General features: G+C 35.0%; 1 protein-coding gene across 1 annotated transcript in view; it reads right to left on the reverse strand.

Annotated features, from left to right (window-relative positions):
• SCN3A (sodium voltage-gated channel alpha subunit 3) overlaps positions 1 to 17682 on the reverse strand; it is an 83063-nt gene that overhangs the window by 40388 nt on the left and 24993 nt on the right. The window contains exons 9-14 of the mRNA XM_054699808.1: positions 16110 to 16251; positions 14212 to 14418; positions 10042 to 10332; positions 4864 to 5211; positions 3780 to 3912; positions 2292 to 2530 (exon numbers count right to left, since the gene is read on the reverse strand). Of these exons, the coding sequence (XP_054555783.1) occupies positions 2292 to 2530; positions 3780 to 3912; positions 4864 to 5211; positions 10042 to 10332; positions 14212 to 14418; positions 16110 to 16251 (1360 nt within the window). The remainder of the gene's footprint in view (positions 1 to 2291; positions 2531 to 3779; positions 3913 to 4863; positions 5212 to 10041; positions 10333 to 14211; positions 14419 to 16109; positions 16252 to 17682) is intronic.

Raw genomic sequence — 17682 nt, forward strand, 5'->3', positions numbered from 1 at the left:
TTGACCTTCACAACTCTGGGCAATGGGCATTACTGTATTCATTTCAATAACAAAAAAACAAAAGCTTGGATTTTTTTTTATCAGTCTTGCCCAGATGCTACATTATTAGTAAACATTGACAATGAGGTCAAATTAATTCCCCTTGACTTTGAAACCTTTGTTATTTCACAAAAAAATCCTACCTAGAGCAGCCCTTTTTCATAGCAAACCATAGGTTGGTTATTTATTAAGCACAACCATATAAACACTGTGAGAAGTATAAACGAATAATGGGACATGATCTCGGTCATCAAGTAATTTATAATGAACTTGAAAACCAGTAATTGGGATAGAGAAAGAAAATGACTAATAATCAACCATGTTTTATTCATAAATGCACTAGAAATCAAGAAGAGAGTGTTTAACATGGGCTAAGTGTAATTAGGTAACATGAGGCTGGAATGGGAGCTTGAAGAATTAAGATGGTGTGTTTTGGAATCAGAACACTCTAAACATGAATGCAGAGAACAGAAAATATTTTCCCACATGTAAAATAAAACATTTGTGTGGTATTTTGACAAGGTTAATGGTGGCTGATTAGGAAACAGTGGACATAAGGTGGTATGGGGAGGGTGAAATCAAATAGGGAGTCTTGAAAACCAAGATAGAAATGTTGAATTCTAAATAAATACTTCAGTGAGGTGAAAGGATACTGATTGCCTAGTACTAGAAATATTACTTTAATGTTAGTTATAGAATTAATAAAGAGATACCTTGAAAGAGGAAATAATGGTCTTCAGCTCAAATTATATGTAAGAAAAGCAAAAGAAAATAAAAAGGCCACTACCAGAGGTAAAACAAGATTGAAATACATTATTAGGACTTTCAATGAACTGTGGGAGAGGTGATCTTTCAGCTGTGACTACTGTTTTTAAAATTATCCTTGAGAAATAATTAGTAAGAGTTGGAAATGCAGGAGTAAACATAGCTCAGATCACAAAAGTAGATAATTCACAGAGTTTGATGTGTATATAAAAACATTGAGTGAAAACATAGCCCTAACAGACATATGAAAAGAAGTCCAGAAAAAGAGGCAGAGAGAGAGTAATTGAAAAGTTCAAGGACAAGCTGAAAAAACCTCAGTATCTCAAGCATCAAAGATAAAAAATATCTCAATCTGTGTCATGCATCATTAAATGAAAAAATGCAGTAAGGTTGTGTTCACATACTGAGGTAGAGATTTATGCAATTATCTGCCCAGTATTCTCTTTCCCCCTTTTGTTGGAATTGCTTTTATACTTCTGTGAGTCTTTGGGTTTGCCTTGTTTTCACATGATTCCACTCACTGCCAAGGCTGATTAAACCGGAAGTGAACACCTAGCCAGGCTGTGCCAAACTGTCCTATCATGATAGTCTTTGAATGGAGTTCAAAGAGGTTTTTGAATAGACACGAGGAGTCTTTTTTTCCCAGTGAAGACATTACAGGATGTAAAACCAATGAGCTATGGTTGAGTACCTGATCTAGAGACATAGAGGCAGTGTACCTTTGGGCTACATTCAAGCCTTTGGTGGTTAAAGCATTTCCTAAAGCCCAATTGCAAAATTACCCTTTATATGGCTTAGTAGTTTGATTGTTTCTTTCCATTCCATGAGTGGTATGTTTTTATTCTCCTCTTAAGCTAGTTTCTGCCTTGTGCAAAAAGAGAATGTCTTGATTATTTATGTAAATCCTTTTTTATATCTGTCCATCCATTTCAAATTCTTACAGATTTAGGAGGGAATGTCCATGTCAGCATACCCATATATAGATGCATACTCAAGTAACTGAACCCAGAGGTATGACTAAATTACAAATAATCTTTACCAACTATTTCTTCTTTGTGTGAATACTATTGAGGGATTTTATAAGATAATTCCTCTTTTGTAAAGAAATTTATCTTTGCATTTTCTTCAATGAGCATGCCTTCTTCAGAGTCTAGGTGTGTTAAACTGAATGTTTGTGAAGCCAGTTAGATCTTATGGTTTCTTTGGATCTGTACTTCCTGCAAGAATGGCAATAAATATTTTAATGTATTTACAATTGATAAGACATCATGACCAATCAGCAAGGACATTGGTCTAAACAATCAGCTTCATGCTAATTGAATTTTAGACCTTGTCACTGAGATTCCCTATTAAATTCTTTAGATGTTTCTGCCTATGAAGAAAGAGGAAATATTTTTTGGGTTACACACAACACAAATGGATTTCTTCTTTGGTCTATTTTCCCTAACCCCGGTCAAAGGAAATAAGTAACATTCAAATGAACTTACCAGGTTTCCTACAGTCAACACACTACTGAATTGACCAGTCATTGGGTAGTGCTCCATGGCCATAAAGAGGGTATTTAAGACAATACAAATAGTAATGGCAAGATCAACAAATGGATCCATAACAATTAAATTCACCAGATGCTTCACTTTTAACCATGGATCACAGCAGTCCCAGATCAAAAACACATTGGCAAATCTATACCAGCATGGTGGACATTTTTGTCTGGATTCTTCAAGTTCTAAGGAGAAAATAAAGAGGAGGAGTAAGTAACAATAAACATGAATTTTTGTTGCTATAGATTATAAATGATTTGATAAAATTGATGCATCTACTTAGGGTAGAAGTTCATGTTACCAAGCTTATCACACTTTAGGAAAAATCCCAGTAATTATTTTCATAAAATGTTCATTAAAATAAATAGACTTCTGTTCTCTTTTAATTCAACGAACACTTTGAATTTAATACTTTGCTTCAAAATAAGAAACTAGGGAGGGGATGTTTATCAAAACAGAATTTTTAAGTAAGTTTTACAGAAATATTAAATGTACTAAAATTATTCTTTTGAAAGCACCTTTTTAACAACACTGCATAAAGCTGTGATCCTTATTAATGTGTATTACTCATTTTCTCTTCTGATTGTTTCAGCATCAGCATTGACTTTGCACACAATAAGAATGTAGTATGTCCTTTTTTTCAGTGTAGATTTAAACTCAAATCTACTTGTTATTCACATATATTATTTATTTTTACTCATATCTTTTACTCATATCTTTTACCTAATATAAAAATGTTAGTAACAATTCTAATGGGTGAAGCTGTTATAAAATAATAATTATGTGACTGTTTGGATATTCCAGTGCACCAGTAGAACAAAATACAGCATATAAATGATGTCTTTTAAAGAACATAAGCTACTTGTGACTGATAAAATTGACATAAAATTGCATCAGTAGTGTATTATCTCTCCAAACTTCAAGAAGTGGAGATTGGTTTAATCAGTGAACAAGGGAGAAATAATAGCAGCTGTCCATGCCTATGAGGCAAATTGTCAGTTATTTGGAGGAATGCAATGGTTTCTATGTATGTGGAAGATGAAGGAGAGAGTTTTTTTAGGCTCCATGTTGAAGTGGATCTCAGGTTTTGATTTGTCCAGCTCATTCATAATCCTTTCCCAACCTATCAACATCTCCATGCCTAGAAAACAGACTAAAGCTTGAAAGATGTTTCCTTACACTTCTACTTACCAAGACTTAAAAAGTCACTCTAATTGTTTAAGGAGAATGTAACATAAGGATAAATCCTCACTGAAATAACACTTTGTAGACAGGAGTCAAAAAGAATTAAGGACAGTATTAATATTTGTAATTAATGTGGTAAAATGTATACCAAATACTTAGATGTTATACAGTTCAATCTTTGGGGATTGAAGAAAAAATAGTTCTACAAAGTATACAATCAAGAAAACTATCCCATGGCCTGCTTCTTACCCTCCATTGTGTTGGTCAAGATGCTGGCTATGCTCATTGCTCTTTGTCTTCCAGAAGAATCTTCCAGCATTTCCATTGAAATCTGATAAGAACTTAGCCTTCTCTTTCTGATTTCTGTTTCAGTGGTAGTGCCCTGCAAACCAAATACTGATGGCTCAAACCACCCTTTCAATGAAAAATATAACACCATGTAGCATTTCTTTGGAAAATCATGCTACATGCAATTTTTCCAAGTAAGAGTTTTCAAATAATAATCAAATATTGTTACATTTTCAGTTTATAAAGTATCACTGATGATGCCCCTTTAACTACAAACCACTGGTTGGATATACTTGTACAGGGCAATTATGTTAGAGAAATATTTTAATTAGCCTGTTGGAGTTTTCTGGGAAACTTTCATAAGTATGCTAAAGGAATTTATTTTATCATTTCATTCAAATGCAACTTATTTTCAGTACATCTCAATGATTAATAATAAGATCAGTTGTCCTCCAAAACAAATAATGGAATCATATATCCCCACAGATAAATTATTTTCTTTGAGGTTATACTGACAGTATTGACAAATATGGGCCAAATTTTTCAATGCACCAACACAGATGTACAATGAAATGTGTGTGCTTTCCTGAGATTTAAAAAATTATTTCTATATGCCATCTTATAAGAAATCAATGCATTTTATTTTAGAATCACTTTAAAATAGAACTACCCATTAGCAATGTATTTGTCATTGCAATATTTAATTTTAATATATATTTCATATGAATAAACATACAATTCTGGGTAAAAATACATCTATAGTAATTATTTGATTGAGAAAGTGTCCATTATTTTGCAATAATAGGTCTACTGGATTTACAGATATATAATTTACCCCAGATTCTAAAACTTGGGCTCTTTTAGTCTAAAGTATTTAGAGGTTAATGGTCCTGTACAATTCAGCTGGCTCTAACAGTTCTCCAATTAATTAATCATATATTATTTTTAAGATGTTCATTTTGGGGAAGCAGGATAATAGAATAGGCTAAATTGCCCAGGTTGATTATTTTGGTATGTTAGTAGTAGCTAACTTATCTATTATCACCTCTGGCAGAAGTTGTCCAGTAGGTGAGGTTAGAGCTGATGGTCCACCCACCAAGGAAACCACACCATTGCAATCCACAGTGCTGTGCATCTTCCCATTTGCTGGAAGCCCTGGCACCATCCTGGATGACATACTGGCCTGACTAACGTTACTGTTGCGTCGCTCTCCGTGTCTGTGTGGCACAAACAGTGAGTCTCTCCTGCTCTCGCTGTCTTCAAATGTACTGTGCTCATCATCAGCAAAGTCATTTTCAGAACCGACATCCTTAGCCCGACCTCTGAAGCTGAAAATGCTTGTTTTGCTATTGCGTCTCGGGGAAAACAGAGAGCCTCGGATACTTAACAGAGACTGAGGAGACATCAAGAAAGAAATGGGGTAGGGAAAACAGTTTTTTAATCAGTCTTAACATTGAAGGACCCATGTTCCTTTGTGATAGAATAGTCATGTTCTTAAACACAGGTAATTAAATTACAGAGAACACATGTTCTGTAATTTTCGTTAAAGACAAACTTTATCAAATCTAAATTTAAGTATAAAGGTGTTTTTCTGAATAAGAGTCCTGGCTTACAACTTACTAAGTGCACAGCTGTTTCATTTCATCTTCACTGTATTCTTGTGAGGGGGGTTTCGGTATCATGATATAATAGGGGCAGCACATGATGCTGGGGATGAGTGATTCTTTTTGGTGGGAGTGATAGTTAAACAACCGTAAGTGGCTTTTGTTTCCAAATGCTGTGATCCAAAGGGCATGCAACTTAGAAAATAATTTGCAACTCAAGTAAGACTTCGTTCAAATTTAAAATATTTAAATCAAATATTTTACTTCTGGAAAAAATTTTAAAATGAAACCATTTCTCTCTGTTCTCTTCTTTGGGATTTTTAAAAGGAAGTAAGTTTTACTCTTTTCCTGAATCTACTTGTCTCTCTCCAGGTGGGAATAAAAGTCATGAAGCTTACCTATGAAGCTGTCTTCCAAATTAGCTAACAGTTTTCCAAATGGCTTCTAATGATTCACCTTATATGAGAGAATATATGTCATAGCAACACAACAGAGATTTCCTAAATTGCTGTTATGTCACTGTTTTTATTGAAAATTTAGCACTAGCTTAAAAAAGCAACACATTTATATGTGACTTTACCAGAAGGTGATGCGAAGACAGCTTATTCTTCTAATCCCACTTTAACTTTATTAAAAGGAGCTGGATGGTTCAAAAACACTTTTTCGAATACATACATTCAAAATTAAATCAAGTTAGCAGTTTCCAGAACTGGAAAATGTAAATTTAGTATGAAGTCCTTTCATATTTTGAATGGATTTTAAACTAGCAATACCAACTAACAGTCTCCTCTAGTTTTGCTGGTAAGGCAGACTCCATCCAATGTATTTTTGGTCCCTCTACCTAATTATGTCATGCTAATTTTCTTAGGCCCCAATTTTAGCTTGATTTTTATGGTTTTCCCCAGCCATAAAAGTACCAGAATTCTCTTTGTTACCCTCTGTCTTGGTGATGTTCTGGAAAGATCATTCATTAAGAAATGTACTATTGCTTTGAATTTGGTTACATTATCTATCAGATATATTGAGTGTTCAGTTTGTCCATCCTGAGACTGTGTCAATGTGACCCTTGGTTTGCACAACAGGTTTGTCTAATGTCAGACAGTAGTTAAACTGATTCTCAGCCATCAAAGTGAATAATAAACCAGACATTAATACAATCCCCAGGAATAAAGAATGTTAATATTTTTAATCTTCCTCAGACTCAATTTAAATTTTCAGTATAATGCTGGTTATGTTCAGACTTGTGTTTCATAACTTCAGTGTGTATTTTTAGGTCCCACTTTTTTTGATTTGGGCTCAGTAAGTAGGGGGTAAGACTCTGGAATCTAAAAATTCATACACATTCCAGGTGATCCTACAGCAGGCAGACCTCACCCTATGCTTAACGGAATACTAACTTTTCCTTACATTAGCAGCTCTGATGATTCAGTGTAATCATATTAAATATCTATGTTTGGAAACTCTGGAAACTAAAATTCTGCCTACACAGTATTAGTTGGGAGCATGTGGTATATCTGTATATCCATAATGTGTCTGGTACATTAATACATGTTTTTATGTTGGGTATTTTCAGAGGCGTTCCAGATCTTTGAGTTTATTTGAAACTTCTATTCACTCTTTGGAAAGTATAATAATGGGTGTGAGCACAGCTTTCAAGGCAACAGAGACTGAAAAAGAAGATAACAAAAATAGTATTCAGGGAAAATAAACCAAAAATAACACACTAGAAGATGCAGCCAAGTGGAGGGAATACCCACAGCTGTGATAGCTCTTTCTCTAGGGAAAACAAGCTTTATGCTTTAAGGAGCAAGAGGCCATCTTTGTTTGCCTCAGATATGTAGAATCATAAATTCTAGGTATCTTTTTTCCAACCTTGTTCCAAGAAGGTAAGTGGGAATTTTTTCCTTGATAAGGGATTGGGTCTGTAAGAACTAATTCCCTGAGTGTAGGGATTGAATTCCAAGTGGATTAGGAAAAGTCAAGATGGAAGATGATGCTAAGAATTAGATGTTATAGTTGAAACACATAAAATGAGTATCTGCTGGAAATACTTAACATTTCAGATTGAATGTACATATTTTATCAGTGTCTTAAATAAGTTAACAACTGCGCTTGGTTATAGTTATAAAAATTTCTGGATTAAAATAATTAAAATAATTAAATAAACATGCATGCATTATGGATTTAAAATAAAATAATTTAATAAAGGTAAAATAACATTTAAATTTATGTTAATAGAAAGTAGGGTACCCATAGTTTAATGGCTTCCTTGCCTTGAGGTATATGTTATAAACTGTATTTCCTGTACGCTTCTTCCCCACACTTCACTTATCCTTTTTCCTATCAGAGTCCTTTTTGTTTACATATTCAGAAACTGTAGTGTTTCCGTCGCATTTTCGCTTGTGAGTTGTGTAAATGCCTTGTTCCTGTTTTTACTGGGATATAAGAGTATCTGTGCTAATTGTTATTTCTTTACTTTTGAAGCTTCTGCTGTCACATTGTCTATCTGATGACTCTTCCTCCTCCCTTCTCTCTCTCTAGCTTTCTCTCTCATCTGTCTCACTACCTCTTTATCTACAAATATAAAATGAACTACATAAAACATATACCGATTCTCTTTTTAGAACTCAAACTCTGGCTGTTAACTAACTCCCCTTTGCTCATGCCTCTTTGTGGTACACCCAGCACAGCTCTCCCAGCTGCTCCTTGAGCATTCCAGGCATGTAACTGCATCAGGTCCTTACACTTGCTCTTCCATGAGCCTGGAATGCTCCTCCATGAGATTGCCTCTTCCCTCACCTCCTCTAAATCTTTGTTGAAATGCTTACTTTATAGTGAGGATTTCCCAAATCACCCTAGAAATTTTACCTCAAGTTAGCACTCTGATCCCCCTTTTCCATTGCATTTTATTTATTTTTCTGATAACACTTACTACTTTTCAGCAATCTGTAACTTATTTATCTTGTTCATTGCCTCCTTCTTTATTATAAAATTCCATGAGGTGAGTGAATAGTATTTATTGAGGTACTTTCATCATCTAGAAGTATTTCTGCCATGGAGCAGGTGATCAATTAATATGTTTATTTTAAAATAGGAAATCCCATTTTATTTTACTTTTTTTTTTACTTTATTTTTTTAAAGATACTTGTTTATTTATGCATACAAGAATTGGGGTACAGGCCAGAGGTGTGGGGGTGTAAGAGGATTCACCAGAGACAGAGTAGGGAACAGAACAGGCAGACTGACTGAAATACACTGCTGAGGGGAGCGGTGGGCAAATCAGGAGAGGTCGGCTGCACCATGTGGGTAGCTCCCTGGCCAGGGATTGAACTTGTGCTGCAGTGGCTGCAGATAACTTCATAGGTTGCGTCTTAACCCCTTGTGCCACCAGGGAAGCCCATAGTTTACTTTATTATTATTATTATTAGTAGTAGTGGTATTGTTATTATTATTATTTGCATAGAAGAACTGGGGTGTAGGTCAGAGGTACAGGGGGTGAGAGGGTTCATCAGAGACAGACTGGGGAGCAGGGCAGACAGATCTACTGAAATATACTGCTGAGGAGAGCAGCAAGAGAGACAGGAGGGTGCCTTGTGTGTGAATTGGGGCGGGGGTTGGGAGGTGAGGGATCAAACTCAGGCTTTAGCAGTGAGAGCTCTTAGAATTGACCCCTAGGCCACCAGAAAGGCCCCAACAAATATGTGTTTATTGAGCTATGCCATAAGTTTTTATTTGAGCACAATGATGGAAAAATACTGTTTTTGAAGACATAAATATGTTCTATAGATATTGCTAATATGTATATACCTTTGTGAGCATTTAAAACTACACAAAAGTGGGCCTCCCCGGTGGCGCAGTGGTTGAGCGCTGGGTTGCGAAGCTGCGCGCGGCCTCTGCGGCGCCGGTTCGATCCCCGGCTGCTCCCCGGCCACCAGAGGAGGGTCCCACATGGCGCGCAGACCTCTCCTGCCGCCCGCTGCTCCCCTCAGCAGTGTGCTTCGGTCCTTCTGCCTGCTCTGCTCCCCGCTCTGGCTCTGGTGAATTCTCTCGCCCTCCCGCGCTTCTGACTGTACCCAGTGCATGTATAAACAAAACAAACAAACAAACCAGCAAACAAATAAATAAAGCATGCCTCTATAAAAAAAAAAAAAAAAAAAAAGTCTTTAAAAAAAAAAAAAAAAAGTCTTTAAAACTACACAAAAGTTTTTAGTTTCCCTTATTTGGAATTCATTGGTCCATTTTAACTTATATAGGATTTTGCTATTTGTCATTTAGGTTTTCTGTATATTGCTTCATTCTTCACAACTATAAAGTGAAGTAATGAGTCAACTAAGGTCACAGAACTAATTTGGAATTGAAATATGAACACACATTTTGTCACGATGGTCTCAAATTAGTGCAATTTTTTATGCTTATTACCTTAAATTAAAAGGTATTAATAGTTTAGTAAAGGCCCTCTTTAAAGACAATTTATCATTAAAACTTAAGTAGTTACTTATCTTTTAGTTCCTTGTATGTCATTTAATTCAGATATTACAAAAATGTACCAAAACAAAATACAGCAATTAACAAGCAGTAGCCTGACTAAACAAACTAGAGCACTTACTAGAAAACCTCACCTGATGAGGCGAGCAGAATTTCTTGTCACTAGTCAGTCGGTTTCCATCCATGGAGAAAAGGAAGCTTCTTCTTTTGACACTATCTTCAGATTCAGATTTGGGAAACCTGTCTTCCTCTCCTCTGTTGTTTACTTCAAGATGCTCCCTCTGCCTTCTTTTCTTCCTTCGGTTCCTCCACTCTTTAGCACTTTTGGAGCTTAACTTTGATGCTTCTGAAGAACTTTCTAAGAGCTCTCCTAACCCACCTATTCCACTGAAATCTCTTGAAGCAGCTGATGCTGCTGCAACTGCCTGTTTAAAACAAAGCAAGGCACCATTTAGAACATATAACTTTGGAAAGAGTTGATTATGTTATATATTTTGCAAGTAAAGATGACTGACCATGTGAACTATGAAAGACTACTAACTATATGAAAGTGTGTTTTCTGGCTGTTTCATTACATTTTACTATAGGAGAGTTTACTTGATAATGACATGTAATTTTATTTATTTAGATTTATTTATTTATGCATACAAGAACTGGGGTACAGGCTAGAGGTGCAAGGGGTGTGTGTGTGTGAGCGGACTCACCAGAGACAGAGTGGGGAACAGAACAGGCAGACTGACTGAAATTCACTGCTGAAGGGAGCAGTGGGCAAGACAGGAGAGGTCTACTGCACCATGTGGGTAGCTCCCTGGCTGGCCGGGGATCGAACTCATGCTGTAGAGGCTTAGATAGCTTCACAGTGCTGTGCTTAACCCCTTGCGCCACCAAGGAGGCCTGACATTTAATTTTTAATAGTATAACGCAACATGCTAACCTATGCATTAACACAAGAAAAGTCTGGTTTGACTCATCTCCTAGAGTCTTTTTTATTTAAAAAAAAATTGTTTAGCTTCACTTCAGGGAGCAATTGTGCTCTTAAAAAAAATTGTCTTTTATACTTGTAAAGCGAATGATTGTTTACTGGTTGTCACTGGTCTGTTTACTATTCAATTTCATCCATAAATTTATTCCTCCCACATGTGATTTTGAGCAAGTGAGTGACAGTTTTTCACTCTAAATCTAGGACAAGAAATACTTTATTTTCCTTTTTTGTGAGTTCAAAGTATTTAAAGTGTCTGTGACTTTATCTGTAGATGAAAGTAGTGGGGAATGCTAGTTTTTCCTCTTCCCTCATGGGAATGACAGTTATTACTAATGCTAATACTGGAGGTCATGTTAATCCCAGAGAAAAACATGATTAATTTACTACATGGCCCTTTAAGTTTTATATTTTTAAATGTTTACAAATTAATTACTATGATAAATTGTTTGTTATCATTTCTCAATCAATAAGTACCTGAAATAACAATTGAGAGTATTATGAGAATACTTAAACATTTTCTTTCCATACCTCACTGCTAAGTATATTTAAACATTTTAAATTTCTGTATTTACTCATGAAACACAGCCAGTTGTGAAGGGAATTATGGCAAATGTTTTGTATTCTCACTTATTTGAATGGTAGTTTTAGACTGGGGATGATCTAACTAGGACTAGAGAGGATATGAAACAACAATATAGTGCTTATCAAAGTTGAATTCTTATTAAGTATATTCCTGTTTTTAATGTAATCATGAAGTGGAATGATCAAATTAGAAGAATATTGCTATAAGTCTTTACATTTGTTATTACTAAATACAAACAACTCTGGTTTATTTACCATTTTGTTCTGTTTTCTCCACTAGACTACAGACTAGATAGGAATTTTGTCATTTTTTTAATGCAGATTGAATTAAAAAAAAGTAGGTGATCTGACACAACAAGCACTTCATAAATGTTTGGTGAAAAAAAAATGGAAGAAGGCATCCTGCTGTCGGTTGTCTTAGACACTAAGATGGGGTGGAGGAGGACAAAACATACTCAAACTTGGCCTTTGAAAATCCCATAAAAGACCATGTGCCAGAATGGTCTATAGGGAAGACATATTGTAGTAAAGAATTATGTAAATTATGTTTTGATAACACTATTTTGTGCTTGGTGTTTCCTGCTCCTTGAGGAGAGGCAAACTCTTCAAAGTACCTTCCATTCTGAATCTCATCTCAACTAATTTCCTTCTTTCTAAAAGTGTTTAAAACCAAAAGCCCTATGAAATAAATTCTCTAGGATTAACATGACCTCAGGGATGGGTAGTATTCAAAATAGCACTAAATGTATATGTTGGGCTAAGCTATACATAAAATGTAACACAGATATTAATTTATACTGAATTCTCTATTCATTTATAGAAACCCATGTCTAGGACTTCTTATAAGATAATGCCTAGCATTAATGAAACATTAATTTAATATTTGGATATTTATAGGATTGCATGTAGTGAGATAACTGGATTTTTATGAATTTTTGAACATCAGTATCACTTCTAATCACAATGATAAAAAATGAAAAAATATTAAGGACCCTTTCTAAATATGACTGTTTATGTAAAACAGTGAATAAATGAAGCTCTTATCTGCTTATCTGTAGCAATTAAATATAGCTACCTTACCCTTGATAAATAGGAGATACAAAATATATACCATTTTTTGAAGGAATAAATATATTCCTTTTTATCCAAATAGAATTTTTAATTCTCTTTTCCATAAATGTTTGGTGAAAACATGGTATATAAATAGAATATAGCACATAGTACCAATTATTCATTGACTTGTTTGGCATTAGAAACAAAGGAAGTAGTGATAATATTCATCATCCAGAAATTCACGTTCATTTAAATCACTTCCAGAATTTGTTTTGTATCAGATGTGATTTCCCTACCTATTCTGAATAACAGTTGGAATAACTCAAAAGCCAACACATATTTCTAAGGCAACAAAGATAACCCCCATCACAAAACATTTTCTGTGTCACTCGTCAACTCACTTCTGTCACTTGTTCCACTTCCAGAGATTTACCGATTCTTTCAAAGGCAGATGTTTCCTGTCACCTCTCATGTTGTGTACCTGTTTATACCCAGCTGTATGATTTGGCCAACATCATGCCTAGTTATACTAACAGTGATATCTTCACAGCCGGCTTGCTCAATTTCTCTTTTAACAAATAATCATATATTTCATATTTACACAGGGAATAACATTTTCTTCTTAACACCATTTCTGTATGACTCAAAAATGCTCTGTAATTCATTGTATTTGTGATCTTAGGAAAATGAAACCACATGACTATACTCACAATAATACTGCATCTTAAACATAAAATTCTGCTTTAAAATCCCATTTAAAATAAGACATTAACTATACCTGTTCCAATTTTACCCCAAATTTTTATGGAAAACTTAATTTACTATTTGCTTTTCCTTCTGAAGCAGCTGATAAGATGGCAAACGTAACAATAATTTCAAAGCATGAATGTCTGGCACTAATGTGCTGAGATATTAGGAAATGGGAAAGAAAGGAGGAAAGCCCCAAAAGGTTCTTAGTTTACTGCCTTGAAACTTTAAATTATAGTGCAGAGGGGATTTTTCTCTGCAGTCTTCATGAAGGGAGGATATGGGGCTGAGTCCAGGGATACCAATAAGATTTTACTATGTCTTCCCAGGATTTTCACCAATTTAGAAGATTTTTTTTAATCAAATACTGTTGTCCGGATTTTTTTTTTCTCCTCAAAACATGAATAACCAAGCCACCTTGCCATTAAACTCAAACATTCTTTAACATTAATGAGAATTTCCAGTTATAATCTAATAGCAGCTGACTTCCTGATCCTGGTAGGGGATGCATCAAACACCTTCTGTGCTATATGAATGCCAAAAATAGGTAAGAGAAGGTATCAAAGTTTCTTGTTAATAATTGAGTTCACTTAACAACGAAATCTCAAATGTAATAATTTAGGGATGAAAAATTTAGTTGGAAATACGGTTCTGTATCTTCTCCACATTAAACTGAGAATCAGATTCCCCTGAGGTTTCATGAGACAGTTGCATAGTTAACCTTATCCCGAATGTGTTTTCTACCTCCAATTAACTTCCTCATATAAGGTAACAGTTCCTTGGACTCCAACTTCAGAAACAATTTTAGGTTTGAATAGTTTTCCCTTTCTAATGACAATACCTATATACCAAATGAGAAGTCATGATAAGACATTATTTTTATTTCAAGCTAAATAATAACAAAAACAGCAAATAAGCTTTGTCTATTATCACTCAGTACCTGAGCTTCTTCCTGTTGCTTTTTAAGCTGTTCAAGCATCTGCTGAAATTCTGCCTCTTTCTGTTCTGCCTCTTCCAATGTGGCCTGATTCTGTTCCTCATAGGCCATGGCCACCACAGCCAGGATCAAATTTACCAAATAAAAAGAGCCCAAGAAAATCACCAGGACAAAAAATATCATGTAGGTTTTTCCAGCAGCACGTAATGTCTAGGGAAAAAAAGGATAGTTTCATCAGTGTTTTATAAAACATCACCAGATAAAAATCTGATTACTAGAGGTACAGAAGACACTAATGCTTTTTAGCATCTAATACATACATATATATATATATTTTTATTCTGAAAGTTAATTTTTTATTTCTTTAGTTTTTGTTGAAGGAGCATTGGTTTACAACATTGTATATGATTCAGCAGTATTGGATCATACTTCTTCAAATGTGTGTTACCACACCACACCCACCATCAAGGCACCTTGTCCTCCACCATAGCTTGGACCCATCCCTCACTTTGCTCTCAGCTTTCCCTTATCCCTCTGATAGCCTCAATTTTACAGTCAGAGATCTTGGGTTTGATTTTGGTTTCATTTTGTCTTACCATTTGCTTTACTTCTCTATTCCACATGTGAGTGAATCCTTCTGATATTTATCTTTCTCCTGACTTACTTTGATGAGCATAATCTCCTATAGTCACCTCCATATTGTAAAATATGCCAAGAGATGATTTTTTATAGCTGATTAGTATTCCATTGTCATGCAAAACATTTTGACCAAGAAGAGCATTTTATTGGGATTCAGATATATATCTAATATATACTAATTTGCAATGTGTGTATTTATATCATTATGAGACACACCAGATCATTTGTTATTATTGTGTGTGTATGTTTATGCATTTTAACACCAGAATAACCTTATCCAAAATATTTTGACTTAGATTATTTTCATGCTAAAGTACACACATAACAGTAATAGTTACTTGACCTGAAGTTTGTAGTATAATTTGATATAAACACATACACATTTCAAAATAGTATATATTGAGTATGTATTTGAACAGCAGTAAATGCTTTCCTTGGGGTCCATAATGTAGGGTAATATATTAGTGCAACACTGTATCTTTCATTTATTTCAGTGGGTATTCACTACCCTAATAATTCACTACCCACTCTCCATACCAGCTAGGGATGACATCTTTATTTCCTCCTTTTCTAGACTCAACCATACATTTAATTAGAAATTTTTATATGATTGGGTTTCAAAATCTTTTCACATTTTTTGTCTTTACAAGCAGATTATAAAATCAAAGTGATGCACAATCTTTGCATTCTGCATAATAGCTAGCAAAATGCCTTTCATGTAAGAAGTTCTCAATATACATGCACTAACTACTGAACATTTACAATCTTAGGCACACTTGTTTTATACCAGTCCCGCCTTTGTATTTTAAAGTGTGATAAACAAGTATCTCTACTTGTAATTTTACATGTGTTTATAAAAATAAATCCTATGCATATTTAATTTGAATCTTATTGCTATGTCTGAAAACTTGTTGTTCTCTGCACCCCAAATTCATTTGTTGAAATCCTAATGCCCAATAGGATGGTATTAAAAGATGGAGTCTTTGGGTGATGCTTAGATCAGCATGAGTGGAGCCTTCATAAATGGGATTACTGCTTTTATAACAGAGCTTCCAGAGATGCCTTACTCCATCAACCATGTTAGGACACAAGACAGTATATTGCTCCTGAACCAGGAAAAGGACCCTCAACAGGATGAGACACTAGTGCTTTAGCTTGTGCTTCCCAGCTTCTAGAACTGTGAGAAACAAATTTCTGTAATTTATAGGTTACCCAGTATGCAGTGTTCTGTTATAGCAAATCTAATGCAGTAAGATACTTACCAACTGGTAAAGGTTTTCCCAGTAGTCTTGAGTCATGAGTCGAAATAGAGACAAGAAAGCCCAGCTAAAGGTGTCAAAGCTTGTGTAGCCATAGTTGGGGTTTCGGCCAGCCTTCACACAGATGTATCCTTCTGGACATTGGCTATAAGAGAGAAATGGAGGTAGGGTCAGCATAGCAGTTGTAGCTCTCTCAGTCAATGTTGATTTACAGGAATTGTCAAAACCCAGAGTTACTGTCTGTGATGAATTTTCTTGTCTTCATTTCTAGAACACTTTAAGTAACTGCTCAAAGTGATACTGTTATCAGAGGAAACTTACTGGGAAAACTTCAGTGCAAAGTTATCAGGTTTATAGACATCTGGAATGACAGATGGGCAGCAACCATACACTTTTGTCTCTGACACCAATCCATTTTTTGCAGAGGCAAGAATCAATGATTAAAAAATGCAAGGTAGAACACAGCTAAAAAGTAATTCACCACTTGATAAGCTACTTCATTTTTTAGCCATTTTTATAGAATTTGCTAGAATAAATTTATAGAAAAATTGCTAAGATAACACAGAGACTTTTCATATAATCCATGCCCTGTTTCCCCTCAAATTAATATCTTATATTGGTATGAACAGTTTTGAGTTGATGTTGATATATTATTGTTAACCAAAGTCCATAATTGACCCAGATTCTTGTTTTGCCCTAATACCCTTTTTATATTCCAAGAGCCCATATATTACATTTAGTCATCATATCTCCTTACACTCCTTTTGGTTGTGACATTTTCTCTGACTTTTCTTGAATCTGGTGATCTTGGCAATTTTGAGGAATACTGATCAGGTATTTTGAAGAATGTCCTTCAATTAGAACTTGTCTGATGTTTGTCTCATGATTAAATTGAGATTATGGATTTCGGGAGGAAGACTGTAGAGGTAAAGTCTCATTTTATCACATCAAGGCTGTATACTTCAGCATGCCCATTATTTTATGTTGATGTTACCTTTCATCACCTGACACAGAGTAGTGTTTCTCCACTCAATTTCCTGTCTGTTTCTTTTCTACACTATACTTCTTGGGCTCAAGTCACTATGTGCAGCCCTCTTTTAAGGAAAGGGGAATTATAATCTCCCTTCTTCAGAGCAGAGTTTTATATAAGCTATTTGTCTGTTATCTCTCACCTATATATTGCTCTTTCTCAATTCAATCATTTGTCTGAGTTTGTATATGTGGATATGTATTTTCTATTTTGAATTATAATGCAGTGATATTTCATTTTGTGCATCAAATTGTTCCAGTTTGGGCCACTGTGAGAATTTTTTTCAGTTGATTCCTGTATCCCTCTGATATAACCCCTTGGCTGTGTGTATTTTGCTTTTGTTTTTATAGTACTTTCTTACTACCAGCAAGATACTTCAGGCTTCTCTACCCTAGTCCTAAAAATCAGTCATTTCTTCAAGAAGTCCTGAGTCATATATTGAAGAATGATACTATAATTTAAGACCTGGATGCTAATTGTGTGTAGTATTACTGTGGTATCATTGCTTCTGGTTCCTCAGTGACAGAGCAAGAAGATATGTGTGTG

The sequence above is a fragment of the Talpa occidentalis genome, unplaced genomic scaffold, assembly GCF_014898055.3.
Source record: "Talpa occidentalis isolate TD23 unplaced genomic scaffold, MPIMG_talOcc4v2.1 talOcc4.3, whole genome shotgun sequence".
Lineage (NCBI taxonomy): Eukaryota > Metazoa > Chordata > Mammalia > Eulipotyphla > Talpidae > Talpa > Talpa occidentalis.